The sequence below is a fragment of the Blennius ocellaris genome, assembly GCF_963422515.1.
Source record: "Blennius ocellaris genome assembly, chromosome: 22".
Lineage (NCBI taxonomy): Eukaryota > Metazoa > Chordata > Actinopteri > Blenniiformes > Blenniidae > Blennius > Blennius ocellaris.
In genome coordinates this window covers 1,657,588-1,679,362 of record NC_137671.1, presented here as the reverse complement: position 1 = coordinate 1,679,362, position 21,775 = coordinate 1,657,588, and the positions used below count along the sequence as shown (strand labels likewise).

Sequence of the window (21,775 nt, the reverse complement as noted above, 5' to 3'; positions counted from 1 at the left end):
CTGCAGACACAGAATCACAGAATATAATCGTCAGTGCAGCTGGAGGAAACCTGTGTGGGTGTTTCAAAGCTCCTCGCAGACACAATGAACCTCTGTAGTGTTTGTAGAAAACTTCCTCGCAGCGCAAAGGCTAGCCTGTTATTCCACGGCGTATTCTTAGAACTTCCTTCCTCAGATGGAGAGCAGCCAGTAAACACAGAGACCAGAATGTTTGGATGTGTGTGTGTGCAATGTTTGAGTGCTTCACATTCACATGCCAGTTGGTGTGTCAGAGAGAAAAACACAGAGAGAGAGAATCCAGACCCAAACAGCTGGAGGTCATATATTGAAGCAGAAAACCTCTGATTGGACAGGACGGCCTCAGTCCCAGTCTCACCACTCCACTGCCCATGTTTGTGAACGTTTTCCCGTCCAGGCTGCACTTTGTGTCAGAAAGCTTCGCAACACGACGACAGACGATCGTGTGGTGGACAGGTTCAGGCAGCAGCTGTTAGCGAGGCTAATTCAGACAGATGTTGTGCTCCGCCGAGACCTTCTCTTTTTCTGATGAGAAACAGGAGATTAAAAAAAAAAAACCCAACCCCTGAATGCATCATGAGAACCAACTTTTGTTGCTCCAATGGATTAGTGTTGATGATGTTGGCTTCAGGTCCAGACGTCACTCAGTCAACTGATGGTCTGGAACCATCCCTTCCATACGTCCACCGCAAGGACTCATGGGCATCACAGCTGCTAATTTATTGAAACGAACTGAGGCTCCGATTACACGACGACGACGACGAAAAACACAAAAACAATGCGTCTTTCACTTGAGTCGTTTGACGATTTGAAAACCTTTGCCTGCAGGGGGAAGTGGCAGAAATGCTGAAAACGACTAAGTAAAATGAAAGATTCCCGGATTGAAAGTGGACTGAGGTGGACCACTTCCTGTCCCCGTCGCCGGACCCACCCACCTCGTTGCAGGACGACCCCGCGGAGTGCACCGGGTCGCAGTCGCAGCGCTGGCAGCCCGTCCCGCCGGCGATGTTCCAGGTGTCTTCGGCGCAGCGCTCGCAGTTCTGACCGACCACGTTGGGCCGGCAGGGACACTGACCGCCGCGCTGGTCGCACTGACAGTCGTCGGGGTCGGAACACGCCTCCTGGACGGTGCCCACGGAGTAACACATGCACTCTGCACACACACACACAAACCAGCCGGGCCTTTACTCTACAACCCACTTTTCTGTGGCTCCGGTGGACCAGAGCGCGGCGTACTCACTCCTGCAGCTCTGCGCGGCAGCGTTGCCGTAGTAACCCAGCTTGCAGTGCTGGCAGCCGTGGCCCTGCGTGTGGTACAGGCACTTGAGGCAGACGCCCGTGCGGGCGTCGCAGGACCCCGGGTCGTGCGTGTCGATGTTGTCGTTGCACTGGCAGGCCGAGCAGCGGCCGCCCGGCACCAGGGGGTTCCCGAAGTACCCGGACGCACACTCGTCACATCTCACACCTAGATGGGGGGAGGGGGGACAGGAACCAGTCAGGATGCCTTCACCTCGTGTTGATTACAGGGCGACTGAAGTCTCCGCGTGTGACGTGTGTTTACACGGCAACAGACCCGTGGCGTGTTTGGCGTTTCCGTACCTTTGTAGCCTTGGCTGCACACGCACGTCAGCTGGCTGGCGAGATCCGCCACGTAGCAGCTGTCAGCAAACTGCCGGCCGCTGCGCGGCCCGTCTGGACACATGCATGGCCGGCAGTGGCTGCCGGAGCCCAGCTCGGCGTCGCCGTGGTAACCGTCCAGACACCTGAGAGGGAGAAGAAATAATAAATAATCCTGGCGCGTCACTCAGCCGTGCTATTATGTTATCAACAACCACGCCAGTGTAAGGGATGCATGGCAATCTTTGAAAAACTAATTTTGACCTCAATAAAAGTTTTATAGAGGCGTCTCACACACACACACACACACACGCTCGGTGTGACGATGTCTCACCTCTCACAGACGTTCTATAACGTTCCGTAATGTAACGATCCATAACGTTCCATAACATAACGATCAAGAAACGATCTCCACTTCTGCTGCCCAGCGTTATTTCCCTCCAGTACTTTATGTTTTGCTTCAAGAGTTCTTGAACGTAATGCTTGAACGCTTCAAGAGTATGTAACGTAACGTTACATAACGTAACGTAACGTTCTATAACGTTACATAACATAACGTAGCGTAACGTTACATAACATAACGTAACGTTCCATAATGTAACATAACGTTCCATAACGCAATGTAACTTTCCATAACGTTCTGTAACGTTCCGTAATGTAACGTTCCATAACGTAACGTAACGTTCCATAATGTAACATAACGTTCCATAACGCAATGTAACTTTCCATAACGTTCTGTAACGTTCCGTAATGTAACGTTCCATAACGTAACGTAACGTTCCATAATGTAACATAACGTTCCATAACGCAATGTAACTTTCCATAACGTTCTGTAACGTTCCGTAATGTAACGTTCCATAACGCAACGTAACGTTCCATAATGTAACATAACGTTCCATAACGCAATGTAACTTTCCATAACGTTCTGTAACGTTCCGTAATGTAACGTTCCATAACGTAACGTAACGTTCCATAATGTAACATAACGTTCCATAACGCAATGTAACTTTCCATAACGTTCTGTAACGTTCCGTAATGTAACGTTCCATAACGTAACGTAACGTTCCATAATGTAACATAACGTTCCATAACGCAATGTAACTTTCCATAACGTTCTGTAACGTTCCGTAATGTAACGTTCCATAACGTAACGTAACGTTCCATAATGTAACATAACGTTCCATAATGTAACATAACGTTCCATAACGCAATGTAACTTTCCATAACGTTCTGTAACGTTCCGTAATGTAACGTTCCATAACGTAACGTAACGTTCCATAATGTAACATAACGTTCCATAACGCAATGTAACTTTCCATAACGTTCTGTAACGTTCCGTAATGTAACGTTCCGTAACGTAACGTTCCATAATGTAACATAACGTTCCATAACGCAATGTAACTTTCCATAACGTTCTGTAACGTTCCGTAACGCAACGTTCCATAACGTAACGATCCAGAAACGATCTCCACTTCTGCTGCCCAGCGTTATTTCCCTCCAGTACTTCAGGAGTTCTTTATTTGCTTTTTAAATAGTGATTGTTCAGACGGGAGACGGAGGAGCTCTGGTACAGATGCAGTCGGCGCGACACTCAAAGGACGCACAACGTCACAAAATGACGTCTGTATTTTGGGCTGAGGTTAAGTTTTGATTGAGGGGAGTGTCACAATTAGGAATTTCATTTGAAATTTTGATCAGTAAATTTGTACTTTATACTTGGTGTAATGGGAATTAACATTTTGCAAGTTATGGTAGATTCATGCATGTTTGTGTTGTTCGCTGCTTGACGCCTGCCGGGCCTCGAGTCGTTGCACCTTGTACTTCTAGAAGATATTTGAACGGCGCCGCTCTGAGACGTCTTCAAGGTCTCTGGAGGAATATCTTATCTTATAGCGTTCCTACCTTCTCAGCTCACACAGAAGCATACTTACACTTACACACACACACACACACACACACACACACACACACACACACACACACACACACACACACACACACACCTGCTTTGTTGTATCATGGAATGAGAAAGTAACCGCCTACTTCAGCGTTGGGAATAAAAGCGGGCAGCAGAGGGAAGAACATCGCAGATCGATGAACGAGCCGTCAGGTGACTTCACTCTCTGCCCTTGAGCAAGAAATGTTGATTGTTGTGACTATTATTGCTCTCCATACTGGGGGTTTGTCTCTTTTCTCTCATTCTCGCAGGTTTTTCACCCGACAAATTGACTCTACTTTTCTCAGTCAATGACCTTTGAACGTTAAAACTGTCATTTCAAAAGTTCTCCTTCGAGCCGGATTTGAACCAGCGACCTAAGGATGCCTGTTCTGTCGGCCTCTACAGTCCTCCGCTCTACCAACTGAGCTATCGAAGGGAGATGGTTAACATGTGGACTGCAGTCCGTGAGGTGTGAGTCCTTCCCAGGGCGGTCAGTCAGCTCAATAACAGTTCTATAGAGATGTCTCTCTCTCTCTCACACACACACACACACACACACACACACACACGCTTGGTGTGACGATGTCTCACCTCTCACAGTGGTGTCCGGTGGTGAAGTCCCTGCAGCCCTGACACTCGCCGGTCTGCGGGTGGCAGTACTCGCTGTGGCCGTTGCAGTGGCAGGCTCTGCAGTGAGGGAAGCCCCAGAAGCCCGGCAGGCAGTGGGAACACTGGCGGCCCGTGGCGCCGGCCACGCAGTCGCACTGGCCGGTGGCCTCGTGGCAGAAGAGCGTGACGGAGCCCCGGGGGTCGCAGCTGCAGGCTGCAATGTCGACGCAGAGGTGGACATGATATGGGGCTATATATTTGTGCCAAAATTCTGAGCGAGCGATGGGAAAGTTTGAGCGCCAAAAAATTAATTGTGCAAGCAACACTAATAGCATTTTGAGGAAGTATTTAAATTGCGCAAAGAAAAACTTGAGATTGTTCGCTCAAAAATCATTTCTGCGCTCAGATTCTTCCTCTGCGCTCAAACTCTCTCTCTCTCTCTCTCTCTCGCTCGCTCGCTCGCTCAAATCTCTCCACGTCCGTTCAAGTTCTACTGTGCGCTCGCTCAAAATGTGCAAAGCCCAAATGTGACAGACACGGTTGTCCACCAATCACAGAAATTTGGGGCGGGCGTTGAACTCTGATTGGTTACTTGGGATTCTGGAAGTGCCTCATAACCGACAAAGAAGAAGAGGGAAAAACAAACTGCGAGGGAAAACAGAAATAAGGAAAACTAAAGATACTGATCCTGGATTATAACATGTTTTCCCTCGCAGTTTGTTTTTCCCTCTTCTTCTTCTTCTTCTTCTTCGTATACAGAATTTTGGCACAGATATAACCCCATAATGACAGAGAAGAGAAGCATGGAGAACGGGGCCGGCGTCCGGCGCGGTGCTCACGTCTGCAGCCGGCGGGGCCGAACAGGAAGGTCGCCGGGGCGCAGTGGTCGCAGTTCCTGCCTCCGACGTTGGGCCGACATCGGCACTGGCCTCCGCTGGACTCGCACACGGCGCTGAGCGAGCCCTGGGGGTCGCACTCGCACGCTGGGTGAAGACGCATCGTAACGTTGAGAAACATCGCGACACCGGTCGTCCGCTGCCACGCGGGCAGTGTGCTGTACCGTCGTACCCATGGCGCCTTTGTGCAGCAGAGCGGAGACGCTGAAGATGTAGTGGTCGCAGATGTCCGTCATGGGGCTCTTCACCACGCTCTGGCTGGTCTCCAGACACCGGTAGCGCTGGAACGTGTCCCACGCTCCGTCGCCGTCCGTCCCGTGAAACATGTCCAGCTCCCTGACCCGCGGCATCAGGACCAGCTACAACCAGAGCCCAGGGTCAGACGGGGATGGAAACCATGGTAACGTTCCATTACGTAACGTAATGTTACATAACGTTCCACAACGTAACGTAACGTTACACAACGTTCCATAACGTAACGTAACATTCTATAACGTTACATAGCGTAACGTAACGTTCCATTACGTAACGTAATGTTACATAACGTTCCACAACGTAACGTAACGTTCTATAACGTTACATAACATAACGTAATGTTCTATAACGTTCCATAACGTAACCTAACGTTACACAACGTTCCATAACGTAACGTAACATTCTATAACGTTACATAGCGTAACGTAACGTTCCATTACGTAACGTAATGTTACATAACGTTCCACAACGTAACGTAACGTTCTATAACGTTACATAACATAACGTAATGTTCTATAACGTTCCATAACGTAACGTAACGTTCTATAACATTCCATAACGTTCCACAACGTAACGTAACATTCTATAACGTTACATAGCGTAACGTAACGTTCCATTACGTAACGTAATGTTACATAACGTTCCACAACGTAACGTAACGTTCTATAACGTTACATAACATAACGTAATGTTCTATAACGTTCCATAACGTAACGTAACGTTCTATAACATTCCATAACGTTCCACAACGTAACGTAACATTCTATAACGTTACATAACATAACGTAACGTTAAGTAATGTTCCATAACATAACGTAATGTTCTATAACGTTCCATCACGTAACATAACGTTCCATAACGTAACGTAATATTCTATAATGTTACATAATGTGCCATAACGTAACATAACGATCTCCACTTCTGCTGCCCAGCGTTATTTCCCTCCAGTACTTCAGGAGTTCTTTATTTGCTTTTAAATTGTGATTGTTCAGACGAAATTGACTCTACTTTTCTCAGTCAATGACCTTTGAAGGTTAAAACTGTCATTTCAAAAGTTCTCCTTCGAGCCGGATTTGAACCAGCGACCTAAGGATGCCAGTGTGATTGCCTCTACAGTCCTCCGCTCTACCAACTGAGCTATCGAAGGGAGATGCTTAATATGTGGTCAGTCAGCCCCCGCAGGCCTGCAGGAATAAACTGGGAGCTCGTTTGACTTCACAGCGTCGGGTCACTGCACACAAACTCACAATGTGTGTGTGACAGCATGAATGTGAAGGGGGAGGGGCCGGCTGCCCCGGAGGAGGGGGGGGCGGGGGGGGGGGCGAAGCAGTGCAGGACGTACTGTTGTACATTTAGATATTTAAGTTTTAACCGCCGGGCGTTTAGACGTTTCCTGCTTCAACACACCTGAAGTCAATGATGTCATAAAAAGTTTCCTTCGAGCCGGATTTGAACCAGCGACCTAAGGATGCCTGTGCGTCGGCCTCTACAGTCCTCCGCTCTACCAACTGAGCTATCGAAGGGAGACACTGTCCCACCACAGGAGCACACACACAGGACCAAACCTGTCTCTGAACCCACAACAGGAAGTTCGGTAAAAAAGTAGGCGGAGTTGTAAAAGACGTCCAGTGAAGAAGACGGAAGAGGGCGGAGGCCGTCAAGTCGCTCTCTTTCAGGTCGATCAAATTAATGTCAAGGTTTCCGTGAGGGGAGTGTCCCAATTAGAAATGTTTTAAATTGAATCTTCTTTTCTCGGTCAATGATCTTGGAATGTTAAACTGTCATTTAAAACTTCTCCTTCGAGCCGGATTTGAACCAGCGACCTAAGGATGCCTGTGTGATTACCTCTACAGTCCTCCGCTCTACCAACTGAGCTATCGAAGGGAGATAGGGAGCGATTGAGCGCTCAGTCACTCGGTATCACCGAGCTTTCGTGAGAAGATTCCTGAGGAAAAGATATCCTGGTGACACTGAACCTTATAGACTTGGGGGGGGGTGGGGGGGGGGGGGGGGGGGGGGGGGGGGTCACAGGTGACATTGTTGGTATAGGTGTTCGAGCAGTGTGTACCTGAGAAGTAGACATACGGTGCTCCGTTTTAAATTTACTCAGTCAATGATCTTTGAAGGTTAAAACTGTCAGTTAAAACTTTTCCTTCGAGCCGGATTTGAACCAGCGACCTAAGGATGCCTGTGCGTCAGCCTCTACAGTCCTCCGCTCTACCAACTGAGCTATCGAAGGGAGACACCGTCCCACCACAGGAGCACACACACAGGACCAAACCGGTCTCTGGACCCACAACAGGAAGTTCGGTAAAAAAAGTAGGCGGAGTTGTAAAAGACGTCCAGTGAAGAAGACGGAAGAGGGCGGAGGCCGTCAAGTCGCTCTCTTGTGACTCAGGCTAAACTTTCAGGTCGATCAAATTAATGTTAAGGTTTCCATGAGGTGAGTGTGGCAATCATTTTAAATTTAATCTACTTTTCTGAGTAAACAATCGTTGAACGTTAAACTGTCATTTAAAACTTCTCCTTCGAGCCGGATTTGAACCAGCGACCTAAGGATGCCTGTGTGATTGCCTCTACAGTCCTCCGCTCTACCAACTGAGCTATCGAAGGGAGTCCTCAGTAACTCAGCCACGTGTGAGGACCTGTGTGTGTGTGTGTGTGTGACGTACTGAGTCGATGTGTGTGTGTGTGACGTACTGAGTCGATGTGTGTGTGTGTGACGTACTGAGTCGATGAGTGTGTATGGGCTCTGGACGTCGCTGGCTGATGAGTACAGCGGCAGAGTGAGTCGGACGGTGTAGTTCAGTCCTTCTTCAAAACACACCGGCCTGACCAGCAGCACATGCCTGCAACACAAGAATGATCAGTGTGTGTGCGTGTGTGTGTGTGTGTGTTTGCGTGTGTGTGTGTGTGTTACCTGGATCCAGGTGGAAGAGAGATGGACTGCTCGTCTCCACTCTGGATGGAGTTGCTGCAGTGGCTGTTGTAGTTTGGGGGGTTGAAGACGGGGCGCTGCACTCTGATGTTCACCTGCTCCCACTGCTCAGGGAGCTGCACACACACACACACACACACACACACACACACACACACACACACACTTGAGCGAGAGGAGGCAGATTTAGCGTTCAGAGCTTTAATGGTTAAAATAATGTTTAATTCTAATAAATATGAATGAGACAGTGATTGCATGAGGGATCATTTTGGGGAAAATCTTATTTTGAAAGGCAAATTGTGGATTTCGGTCAGGGGTATCAGCACAGGTCCTGATTCAACTCAAATTTGAACTTTATTTATAGAGCGCCTCACAGTCGCCTCCACGTGTGAAATATTTACACCGTTTTCTTTTTCTCCGCTGAATCAATCCATTCAGGTAATTGAGATTCCAGAAAAACTACATCTGGTTTAAAAATGTATTTAATTGATTTTTATTAATTCTTTAGTTTGAACCTTAAAACTCAAGCATTCCGTCGAAATTAATTTGATTTCTTCACAAAAATAAACAGATTCCTCCAAAAACAAACACCTTTTGTATTTGAAACCTCCAGTTTAAAACTTAAGTCTTGAATGTTTTTAAATGTTTTGAAGTTTTAAATCTTACGACACAGTCATTTCTACGTGCTTTTGACGAAGAGCGCCACCTTACCAAACAAAACAAACCAACGGGGTTCTTTCCTCCGGTTACCTGCGGCTCGTAGCGTATCAGGACGTCGTAGTCCATGGACTCCGGCACGTTGTCGACGTAGAACTCCAGGTAGGCTCCCTCCGGCACGCTGACGAAGCCCGCCCCGGTCCAGGAGGGGCTGCGGTCCAGGGGGTAGGGCCTCTGGACGACCCTCACGCCCTGGGGGAACGCCAGAAACGCGGTTTCAGCGCCGCGGGTTCGCACACGGAACGCAGACCGGGGATCGTCCGGCAAAGGAAAGCTCTTACGGGTGCAAGTTTGGCGTCCTCGGCCTCGTAGGTGTAGTGGTCCAGGGCGATGAAGTAGAAGCCGGACTCCACCTGGTCGCAGCGCCGCCCGAACATGTGATCTCTGCACTCGCACTGTCCCGACCGGGGGTCGCAGCTGTGCACACGCAACCACACGCCGCCATCTTTAACACTCCGTCGTTCTAATTCAGTCACACAAACTGTTCAAGTACATACTCATTCAGCCAAGGTACCTCAAGTAGCTAGTTTTGTATTTTCTATAACTTATTATCGGTATGTTTCTTTTTTACTTTTTTTTTTTAACCTTACTGCACTAAAGTCCTCACTTTCTCACTCATCTGGGTGTGTGTGTGAATGTTTCTGTATATATGGTGTGTCTGCTGAGATGAATGCGATGCTGAATGTGAGAACGGCTGCCTGTGTTCTATTGCAGTGTTTTTCAACCTTTTTGAGCCAAGACACACTTTTTTGTTTGGAAAAAACCTGGAGTCACACCACCACCACTCGAAAATGTTAAAATGTTAAACTCTGTAGCCTCTATTAACAATATAAAGTCATTCTCATCAAAGTTTTATCAACAGGAATCCAGTAAATCCAGAAAGCAAGGACTTTTTTTAATAGTGACTCCGTCAGTGTGAAACCTGGACCTGATGGATGAAGAGCTGAGATCCTGGTTTTCAAAAACTTCTCCATCACTGTCACTGACACAGTACTTTGATACAAGATGGTAGCAGGAGGTGGAGATGAACCACACTGACGTCTGTCACTTTACATTTCACCGGCAAAGTTCTGTGCTGCCCTCTAGTGGTGAAGAGTATTTATACAGGATTACTCTGCAACACACTGTCGCTGTGAGAGCAAAGGTTTTTAGAAAAAAATGTGAAATTGGATAATTTCCCACTAGATCTCGCGGGAAACATCAGTGTGCCGCGGCACCGTGGTTGAAAAACACTGTTCTATTGTATATCTACTGTGTGTCTATTGTAGCTACACCGCAATTTCGTTGTACCACAATGACAATGAAGCTTCTAATCTAATCTAGTCTATCTTCTTTTCTTTTTTTAATTTAGGAACATTTCTACATTTCTTGACCGTCGTCAATAAACTGATTTAAAAACTTTCTATTCACGATGTATTTAAGCTCATCTGTTCTACAGATACGTGCTTTTTCACGTTCACTGCAGTACAGCGCATCTTAAGAAATGTGAATGTTGATTTTTTTTTTAGCCCTTAACTAATGAGCCTTTTTAGACACAAACTGTAAAAAGTGTATGTCTTTAAAAGCACATTTCCAGTTGGTTAATCCTCGTAATTCTGCTTCTGCTTGCAAAATGTGTCGCTGTGAATTTGGACTTCAGATTTCCTTTATTATGACATTATTTGACATTATCCGCTAAAACCTATAATTTCTAAGCTTCATGAAGTTTTTGTGATAAATAAATAAACAACTAAATAAATAAATGGATGAATAAATACATAAATAATATATTATTTAATATTTCTCCATTTAACATGTTTCATATAGAAAGAACGTCAGAAATGATCAAATCGGCCAATTTCAACTTGAACTTTTGTAATTTTTTTCTCTTAGATTTGACAAAACGTCCTGAGGTTTGATGCTCAGAAATACAAAGTTACAGGCAGAATTAAACTTTCACTTCAAAAATGCACTTGACTCGAAACGTTTTTTCCTGGCAGTCGATGGTTCCAATCCTTCAGTTCACTTTCTTTTTTAAATAAATACTTACATTTATATTAAGTGTTGCTATGATATAAACAGAAACTTCATAAAAGAAATCCAGAGACATTTTCCGCCATGAAGTCCGTTTGTGATTTTTTTTTGTTTTGTTTTTTTCAGTGCATGATTATAAACCCGTTGCCATGGTTACACAATACACCTGTTGGCGTTGTTTTAATTGGACCTACTTGTTGTCGATGGCCCCGCCCTGATCGCAGTCACATGGCCTGCAGCCGTCCATGTCATTGGACAGACCCCAGTGCTGCGGCTGCACGGCGACACACACACACACACACACACACACACACACACACACACACACACACACACACACACACACACACACACACACAGAGCTCTGAGTAAATGCATTCCTCTTCATTGTGCCATTGTGTGTGTGTGTGTGTGTGTGTGACGAGTACCAGACACTGGTCACAGTTGTGTCCGTGGACGAGCCGCTTGCAGAAGCAGCTTCCTGTGTGGGCGTCGCAGCTCCGCCCCCCGGGCAGCGTCCCCAGCGGGTTGCAGCTACAAGCTGCCAGAACAGACGAGCAGCAACAGGCCAGCAGGGGGTGAAGGGGTGAAGTGACGCACAGAACACAGTGCGTGAACACATGAACAGTTGCATACTCGCCAAGGACAACCACTAAAATCACCCGTCAGCCAGATTGTGGTGAAACTACTACACGTTTCACCACAGAGAGATATTAGGCTGCATATATGCACATATATGGGCTATATATACATATATACATATAGCCCATATCTCACTTTGGCAACTGTCATATCAAGGCAATAACTAAGAACCAACTAAAAAACAATTATGCAAGAAGAACTTATGTATGTGCGAACACGTGAAATTGGTATCACATGTAATTGCCCACATGGAAAGAACCTATATAAACATATATGTTTTAATATAGGTTTTGAATATATGTGACATATATAAAATTGGCTGTATTCCTATATTTTATGTACATATATGCCCATATATGTACATATATAGGCATATATGTACATATATGCCTATATATGTACATATATAGGCATATATGTACATTGAATATATGTGACATATATAAAATTGGCCATTTCCATATATTTTATGGGCATATATGTACATATATGCCTATATATGTACATATATGGGCATATATGTACATATATGCCTATATATGTACATATATGGGCATATATGTACATATATGCCCATAAAATATATGGAAATGGCCAATTTTATATATGTCACATATATTCAAAACCTATATTAAAACATATATGTTTATATAGGTTCTATCCATGTGGGTCCATTTCGGAGGTGATCCAGAAACTTTTGTTTCGTTTTTTATTTCAGCAGCTTAATTAATAGCAGCGATCATCTTTCAGCTTGTATTATTTTTTTAGTTTGAGTCCGAATCTGAATTATTGTGTAAATTAGACGGCAGATAATGGCCCGATCTGAACTTAATGTGAAACACAAATTTTTTTTTTTTTTTTGAGGGGGGGGGGGGTCCAGAAACATGAAACTATTGGCATCCAGCCATTATCGACGTCACTTTCTTCTTCAATGTGTCACGTTCTGCAGCTTCGGTGTGGAGAACCTCTGACCGCTGAAACGTTCTCATTGAGGCCAAAACGAGAAACGAGGACGTAAATTGAGCTGAAAGTTGGACCGGTCATAATGTTGTGGCTGATCGGTGTGTGTGTGTGTGTGTGTGTCGGCGTGTGTTCCTGAGTCCTCGGTGTCGTGGAGCGCGTCGGCGTCGCCGGACTCACGCAGGCAGCCGTCCGGTCCGTCTCCCAGTCCGAAGTGTCCGTGTCGGCAGTGGTCGCAGCGCTCGCCCTCCACGTTGGCTCTGCAGCGGCACTGACCCGAGATCAGCCCGGCCGCCACGTCGGTGCGCGGGTCACACAGTCCGCCCTGCAGAGACCCGGCCGGGTCGCAGCTGCACGCTGCGGCAGACACAGGAAGTCAAAACTGTGTCATTCCCATCAGCAAGCAACACCTAGCGGCTAATGACAGTCAATGCTTTGAGCCCCCTGCACTACACAAAGCCTCTAGGGGTCAGAGGTCGCGGCGACGTACCTTCGCAGACGTTGGGTGTCCCGCAGGTCTCTGTTGGGATGCTGGTAGAAGAAGGGCGCGCACTGCTCGCACTGCCGGCCCTCCGTGTTGTGCCGGCAGCCGTCGCACACGCCGCCGCTCACGTTGCCCGTGGTGACGTAGACGGCGAGGTCGAAGTGGCACGCCGAGGCGTGCCGGTTGCACTCGCACTCTGAAACGGAAGCGCGGGAGTCAGGACGTGGGTGCCGGCGTTCAAGCTCAAAAGGGCAGCGAACGTCTGCGATTCCTCCGTCTCTCCGCTTCGCTTCGACGTTTGAAGCGTCTCACTCTTGCAGGCGTGGGCATTTCGCCCCTCCGCAGGCCTCCAAGGCAGATCCTGGTAGAAGTCCTGGCAGCGCTCGCAGTTCAGCCCCTCGGTGTTGTGGTTGCACACGCAGCGGCCGTGGACCTTCACACACACACACACACACACACACACAGGCGGCGGTCAGCAGACAAAGTGGTTTTACGCGTCAGTTCAACAATGCAGTGGTGAAGTTTTCATGTCGCCGAGAGGCTGAGGGTGAGCGGAGCGTCTCCAGAGCTCCGTTTAGATGCGACACCAAAAAACATCCCGCTAACGTCCTTAATCTGCTTCCTGTGAGACGGCCGTTGGTCAATACAGCCAGTAGGGGGCAGTGAACGTTCACCGTCTACAGTTGTAATCCAAACGTTAATGAAACAGGTTCAAAACTGGCACCATGAGTGTTTGTGTAGCTAGCATTCGTGTCTTCGACATTTCAAGTGAAAACGCGTCGCTTTTGTGTTTTCGTCTGCACGGCAGCCTTTTGAGCACCGGACCTGTTTCCATGGAAACGGCCGGAAAGGCTGAAAGCGACGCACTATCCACTAGTGCAGTGATTCCCAACCGGGGGTACACGGACCCCTAGGGGTACGCGAGGGTATTGCAGGGGGGTACGCAGAAAGATTATAAATTAGCCTACAGTATCCACACAAAAAAAAAAAAAAAATTATACTATATTATATTGTATTATATCATGAATTTTAGTAAGGCCATACGTTTATTTTCCATGAGTAGGCAGTTCGTCCCACAGTGATTGTAACACTACAATGCACATAATATGAAAAAGACTATAAAGTGGCGCGCTTTAAAAAAAAAAAAAAAAAAAAGGTTCACGTTCTTGCTGCGGGCGCGCACGATTCGCGAAGCTAGCTAACTCTAGCTGCATACCGACTGTAAACATGGATGCATGGCTAGGCAGGAGTAAACGTCCAGCTACCGCTACTGCTACCGCTACTGCTACTGCTACTGCTACTGCTACCGCTACCGCTACCGCTACCGCTACCGCTACTGCTACCGTCGCCTCGGACGCAGGCACAGGGGAGCCCAGTGAAAAAAGGAATTATGAAAGACTTATGAAAGACAAGCAAGCGCAAGTGTCTCATTAAAAGGTATGTTTTTACACTCACAATCATTGTTTTATTTAAATGAGCAGTTGGATAGATAGAAAGACAAAGGGTTAAATATAAGTACACATTAAGGCGAATAATCACACACGAGAGAGGGGGGTACTTTTCACATGGAAACCAGCTCAAGGGGTACACTGGTCAAAAAAGGTTGGGAACCACTGCACTAGTGGGTGCTGCTGTTGTTGTTCCCAATACGAGTACATGCGTGTTTTAGCGGCCGGCGGATCGTACCATGCCCTCCGCGCCTCTCGGCGCTCCGTCGATCGGCGCGCACTCGGAGGCGTGTCCGTAGCAGAAGCAGTTGCCGCGGACGACCATGTCGAAGAGGGCGTAGTAGTACTTCTCCGTCACCTCGTCGCGGGAGTCCAGCAGGTTGTCGCCCAGCGTGTGCAGCTTCAGGAACTTCACCCGGAGGTTGGTGATCTTCAGCATGTCTGCAGGTGAGGGAAACATCTGGTGTGTCTGCACCGCGGAACTGGGAACTGGGAAAGTGGGAAAGTTCCCACTCATTTTCCCCAACATTTTGAGAGAAGGTGGAACTTTTTAACAGAACTCAATTTCCCCTGTTGACAAGTTAAAAGTAGTTAAACTGAGTTGGAAAAATAAGAGGACAGAAGAAGACAGAAGAGGACAGAAGAGGACAGAAGAGGACAGAAGAAGACAGAAGAGGACAGAAGAGGACAGAAGAGGACAGAAGAAGACAGAAGAAGACAGAAGAGGACAGAAGAGGACAGAAGAAGACAGAAGAGGACAGAAGAAGACAGAAGAGGACAGAAGAAGACAGAAGAAGACAGAAGAGGACAGAAGAGGACAGAAGAGGACAGAAGAAGACAGAAGAGGACAGAAGAGGACAGAAGAAGACAGAAGAGGACAGAAGAAGACAGAAGAGGACAGAAGAGGACAGAAGAGGACAGAAGAGGACAGAAGAAGACAGAAGAAGACAGAAGAGGACAGAAGAGGACAGAAGAGGACAGAAGAAGGCAGAAGAAGGCAGAAGAGGACAGAAGAGGACAGAAGAAGACAGAAGAAGACAGAAGAAGACAGAAGAGGCAGAAGAGGACAGAAGAGGACAGAAGAGGACAGAAGAAGGCAGAAGAGGACAGAAGAAGGCAGAAGAGGACAGAAGAGGACAGAAGAAGGCCAGAAGAGGACAGAAGAAGACAGAAGAGGACAGAAGAAGACAGAAGAGGACAGAAGAGGACACCGCCACCACTGGACAACAGAGGACTTTGGTTGATGAAAGATGGATAGATTTTGTATATTTGGTTTGGCCTGACACTGTAACTGTGAAAACTGAAAAATTTCAATAAAAACTAAGTTAAAAAAAAAAAAAAAAGTAGTTAAACTGAGCTTTGCTGGAACGTTTGCTTCCAACGGCCCGGCAGCCGACTGTCAGTGTCAAAGTTTCCTTCATGAGAGAGGACGGTCTGTTGTTGAGTCGGACACGCCGACGCAGCGGTGGAACTTCACAATAAACTCATTCAGACGTCTCGCATATCAAAGTGGGTTTGAGCCACATTCTTTGCACGAGCGTGTGATGCGAGTCTCCGTCTGGATGTCCAGAGTCACAGTCGCCTCCACGTGTGAAATATTTACACCGTTTTCTTTTTCGCCGCTGACAGTTGCTTCGCTGAGTTTGACTTTTATCGTTAAAGTCGCAGTTAAAGTTAAAGTCAGTTGATCCAGGAAATGTGTTTTATGAGGCTGTTGGGAGAAAAATATTATAAACAATTCATATAAAAGGAACATTTCCGTGCACATTTATCCAATATACATTCATAGAATCAATCCATTCAGGTAATTGAGATTCCAGAAAAACTACATCTGGTTTTAAAAATGTATTTAATCGATTTTTCAAATTCTTTACTTTGAACCTTAAAACTCAAGCATTCCGTCAAAATTAATTTTATTTCTTCGCAAAAATAAACAGATTCCTCCAAAAACAAACACCTTTTGTATTTGAAACCTACAGTTTAAAACTTAAGTCTTACAAATTATATCTTATATATCTTAATCTTATACATAAGAGTTAAAACACGTCTGTTTAGGATTTGACAGTTTCTGTTCTATAACTACAAAAACACACAAACAAAATGCTGTTTTTTTTAAGTCTTACTCTGAATGCGCAGACTGTAGGGATCCTCAATCTCAAAGGCCGGATCCAACACCCGAAATATGACCTGAGAAAAGACAAATACTTCAAAGGCATTCTGAATAAATAGGTTTGTAAGAACAAGAGAATCTAGAAACGCTCCGATTGAATTCAGAGAATCTTTGTGTCATCTTGTGAAGTGGCGGGCCGAGCGCACCTCTCCCTCGCTGGACGGCTCGATGTCGGAGTAGTGCGAGTCGCAGATGATGTCGTCCACCTTGACCATGGGCCTGGCCGAGACGCCCGGGAACGTCGTGTTGCAGTTGTACGCAAAGTAGCGATAAACCTGCCACGTCTTCCCGAAGTCCATGGAGCGCTCGATCATCATGGCCGCCGGCGAAACGTCTGCCGACAAACACAGAGGGGAAATGAGTCCAGCAGTTTTAACGTTTTAAAGCTCTGAGGAGGAATTTATTTGTGTTTCATTAAAGATTTCATCTGATGAAAGGGATTGAACGATGTTTCTGGAGCGTTCCGTCTGCAAAGTGTGAGACGCTGAGCTCCAGCAGACGTGGTCTGAAGTCCCCGGTGTTCCACTGAACCGCTGGTGTTTTCCTGGCCCGGGAGCCGAGAGCAGGCCGGGGACAGGAAGTAGCTGAGAACAGGAAGTGGCTGAGAACAGCCGAGACAGGAAGTAGCTGAGAACAGGAAGTGGCTGAGAACAGGAAGTGGCTGAGAACAGGAAGTAGCTGAGAACAGGCCGAGACAGGAAGTAGCTGAGAACAGGAAGTGGCTGAGAACAGGAAGTGGCTGAGAACAGGCCGAGACAGGAAGTAGCTGAGAACAGGAAGTGGCTGAGAACAGGCCGAGACAGGGAAGTAGCTGAGAACAGGCCGAGACAGGAAGTAGCTGAGAACAGGAAGTGGCTGAGAACAGGCCGAGACAGGAAGTAGCTGAGAACAGGAAGTAGCTGAGAACAGGAAGTAGTTGTGAACAGGAAGTAGCTGAGAACAGGAAGTAGTTGAGAACAGGCCGGGGCAGGAAGTAGCTGAGGACAGGAAGTAGCTGAGAACAGGAAGTAGTTGAGAACAGGCCGGGGCAGGAAGTAGCTGAGAACAGGAAGTAGCTGAGAACAGGAAGTAGTTGTGAACAGGAAGTAGCTGAGAACAGGAAGTAGTTGAGAACAGGCCGGGGCAGGAAGTAGCTGAGGACAGGAAGTAGCTGAGAACAGGAAGTAGTTGAGAACAGGCCGGGGCAGGAAAGTAGCTGAGAACAGGAAGTAGTTGTGAACAGGAAGTAGCTGAGAACAGGAAGTAGTTGAGAACAGGGCCGGGGCAGGAAGTAGCTGAGGACAGGAAGTAGCTGAGAACAGGAAGTAGTTGAGAACAGGCCGGGGCAGGAAGTAGCTGAGAACAGGAAGTAGCTGAGAACAGGAAGTAGTTGAGAACAGGCCGGGACAGGAAGTAGCTGAGAACAGGAAGTAGCTGAGAACAGGAAGTAGTTGAGAACAGGCCGGGACAGGAAGTAGCTGAGAACAGGAAGTAGCTGAAAACAGGAAGTAATTGAGAACAGGCCGGGACAGGAAGTAGCTGAGAACAGGAAGTAGCTGAGAACAGGAAGTAGTTGAGAACAGGCCGGGACAGGAAGTAGCTGAGAACAGGAAGTAGTTGAGAACAGGAAGTAGCTGAGAACAGGAAGTAGTTGAGAACAGGCCGGGACAGGAAGTAGCTGAGAACAGGAAGTAGCTGAGGACAGGAAGTAGTTGAGAACAGGCCGGGGACAGGAAGTAGCTGAGAACAGGAAGTAGCTGAGAACAGGAAGTAGCTGAGAACAGGCCGGGGACAGGAAGTAGCTGAGAAAACATCTGTTCTGACTTCCACACACAGCTGATGAGAGGCACGGCTGCAGCTGGACGCCATCAAAGCCCAGCGGGGGCCGGCGATGAGAGCAAGCTTACACACTCATCTTCACCCTCTCCTCCTCCTCCCCCCTCCTTCCTCCTCCTCCTCCTCTTTGTCCTCAGTTTCCCACTGCTCTCTGGAGAGCAGAAGAATTCTGCTCCAGCCGTCCCACCCTGCCTGTAACTGTGTGTGTGTGTGTGTGTGTGTGTGTGTGTGTGTGTGTGTGTGTCGTGTGTGTGTGTGTGTGTGTGTGTGTGGTGAAACAGGCACCCTTGAAGGTCATGATTGAGATGTGTGAAATGAAACTCGGCTTCCAGGTCCAGCTGGATGGTCACATTCTCCACACCTGCAGGAGAAACACGTCCAGGCAGGAAATGAACATTGAGACCAGGAGCTCAATAACACAGCTATAGCACAGATAACCTCAGGAGGCTATCTGTGCGGCACCAGGTCCGACAAAACAACCAGCGTTTCTTCCTTTTCTGGAACATAAAGACTGGAAAAGTCAAAGTGACTGTTCTGCTGGGAATAAACTGCCGTCACTTCCTGCTTCCTGCTTATTGGCCCATTTCGTCAACACGAGGTTGTTTTGCATCGAAGCTGGGAGGAAAACTTCTCCCTTCCACATGATCGACTCGTTCATCTGTTCAAATCTAGTTACTGATTAGAGATTTCAGTGAGTGGAGATATGTCCCATGACTGTGAACAATCAGTCAATAACCCAAACATGCAATATTGGTAACCATTCTAAATGTAATAAAACCAATAGTGGGATCATTTTAGCCATTTTTAAAACATAATACAAGCATATTTTATTATTGACGCCAATTAAACCAACATTGTCGAAGGTTTTCTAATACAGGATGTTTGATCCATCTGTTGTGTGAAGGAGAATATCTTTGAAAATGTAATAACTGCAGTACATATTGTGCCAATTTATAGCAACGGATTGGCAATATTAAGAATAATCTGCCTTCACACACACACACACACACACACACACACACACACACACACACACACACCAGCGTCGCTCTCCCACAGCTGGAAAAACCTCTCAGGACTAAACAGTCTAATTACACTCCTCCCTCTGTCCCCGCCTCAACATCTGTTTCCCACCTGCACACCTGTTGGCCCCCGCCCCCCCCCCCCCCTCAGGCCTGCTGTGATTGGCTGCGGCGCCAGCCCCTGTGATCTCCTTGCCCCGGGGTCGTGACCTCCGAGCTCAGAGTTTCCCACGAGTTTGTCTCACCGTTCTCCGACTGCCACCAGGTCTTGAGGCGGTTGGGGGCGAAGGTGGTGACCACGTTCTCCACGGTTGTGGCTGTAGGGGCTGTCCTCCTCGTCGTACATCGTCTCCGACGAGCACACGAAGCACTTCTTCTCCTCCTGGGGGGACACAAGACGTCGCGACACTTCAGGCCCTGACCCTCACCCCCCCCACCCCTCCCCCCCCCGACGCTTTTCAAAACAATTCAAAATCCCACTTTGGCTTGAATGCGCCAAATGCAGGTTCCTGATTCGCCTGAAAAACAGGCAGGAAGTGGAGGTTTTTCAAACTAATTTTCAAGTTCGAAATGATTCAAATCGTGAGAAAATTTAAAAAGGAAAAAAATCTTCTCTAGTGATTCTAGTGGACAAGCCACCAAGTTGGATCGTGATTACGGTGACTGTCAAAATAAAACCACCAAGTTGGATTGTTATTACGGTGACTGTCAAAATAAAACCACCAAGTTGGATTGTTATTATGGTGACTGTCAAAATAAAACCCACCAAGTTGGATTGTTATTACGGTGACTGTCAAAATAAAACCACCAAGTTGGATCGTTATTACGGTGACTGTCAAAATAAAACCACCAAGTTGGCTCGTTATTATGGTGACTGTCAAAATTAAACCACCAAGTTGGATCGTTATTACGGTGATTGTCAAAATAAAAGTACCAAGTTGGATCGTTATTACGGTGACTGTCAAAATAAAACCACCAAGTTGGATTGTTATTACGGTGACTGTCCAAAATAAAACCACCAAGTTGGATTGTTATTAACGGTGACTGTCAAAATAAAACCAACAAGTTGGATTGTTATTACGGTGACTGTCAAAATAAACCAACAAATTGGATTGTTATTACGGTGACTGTCAAAATAAAACCACCAAGTTGAGATCGCTTATTACGGTGACTGTCAAAATAAAACCACCAAGTTGGATCGTTAATACGGTGACTGTCAAAATAAAACCACCAAGTTGGATCGTTATTACGGTAACTGTCAAAATAAAACCACCAAGTTGGATTGTTATTACGGTGACTGTCAAAATAAAACCACCAAGTTGGATCGTTATTACGGTGACTGTCAAAATAAAACCACCAAGTTGGCTCGTTATTATGGTGGGACTGTCAAAATAAAACCACCAAGTTGGATCGTTATTACGGTGATTGTCAAAATAAAAGTACCTAGTCCAGGAGAATAAGGACGGGGAGTCATGACATCACGGGCAGAAACTTTGTTGTGATTAGCTCTACTGAGCATGTGCAGAAGAACTATTTATGAGGGCCGTGGTGACCAGAACCAGGACCAGGACCCGGACCAGGACCAGGATCAGAACCAGGACCAGGATCAGGACCAGGACCAGGACCAGCAGAGTCTATGCAGACATGGAGTCCAACCGTTTTCAAAAAGTTGTGTTTCCCTCGTTTCCATAGAGACCTAGTTGCAGTTTTCAAAAGTTCCACCTTGAGAGCCTCTTTGATAAAGTTGCGTTTTCCGTTGCTCGCCGAGCACCGTCGGTGTAGACGGACCCCCGTGACGCTACGCAAGTTTGCGTTGACACTCAGAGACGGCGGCGTGTGAACGGAGAGGTCCGGGTCACACGACATGGCGGCGAGTGTCTCCACTTCCTGTCGGGCCGCTTGATAAGAGGCGGTGCTGGCTCCGCCCCCCCCAACGCCGCAACACGCCGGAGCACAGAGCTCCGATTGTGGGGGAGAGAGTCTGAACTGACATCTCACAAGACGGCGAGCAGACCCTGGACAACACCCACACACACACACACACACACACACACACACACACACACACACACAACACACACACACACACACACACACACCCACACACACACGAAAGCTTTCCGCTCCATCTCAGACGATGTGATCTCAGATTTAACGGACCCATATTTGACCCTCATGTCTTCACGCCTCCGCCGCCACGTTTGATGACACTTTGAGGAATCCTGTGCAGAA

The 21,775-nt window shown here is 47.1% G+C and overlaps 1 protein-coding gene across 1 annotated transcript in view; it reads right to left on the bottom strand.

Annotated features, from left to right (window-relative positions):
- LOC308146635 (laminin subunit beta-1-like) overlaps window positions 1-21,409 on the bottom strand; it is a gene marked incomplete at its 5' end in the record, with an annotated part of 29,736 nt that extends 8,327 nt beyond the window's left edge. The window contains 24 exon segments of the mRNA XM_080518538.1: window positions 954-1,171; window positions 1,259-1,483; window positions 1,618-1,781; window positions 4,166-4,397; window positions 5,023-5,166; window positions 5,252-5,438; window positions 8,063-8,183; window positions 8,255-8,388; window positions 9,023-9,181; window positions 9,271-9,406; window positions 11,197-11,276; window positions 11,431-11,543; window positions 12,785-12,961; window positions 13,095-13,110; window positions 13,112-13,284; window positions 13,401-13,521; window positions 14,775-14,977; window positions 16,660-16,723; window positions 16,853-17,040; window positions 18,807-18,822; window positions 18,824-18,882; window positions 19,789-19,855; window positions 19,857-19,925; window positions 21,332-21,409. Of these exon segments, the coding sequence (XP_080374664.1) occupies window positions 954-1,171; window positions 1,259-1,483; window positions 1,618-1,781; window positions 4,166-4,397; window positions 5,023-5,166; window positions 5,252-5,438; window positions 8,063-8,183; window positions 8,255-8,388; window positions 9,023-9,181; window positions 9,271-9,406; window positions 11,197-11,276; window positions 11,431-11,543; window positions 12,785-12,961; window positions 13,095-13,110; window positions 13,112-13,284; window positions 13,401-13,521; window positions 14,775-14,977; window positions 16,660-16,723; window positions 16,853-17,040; window positions 18,807-18,822; window positions 18,824-18,882; window positions 19,789-19,855; window positions 19,857-19,925; window positions 21,332-21,409 (3,144 nt within the window).
- Window positions 21,410-21,775: the final 366 nt, after the last annotated feature.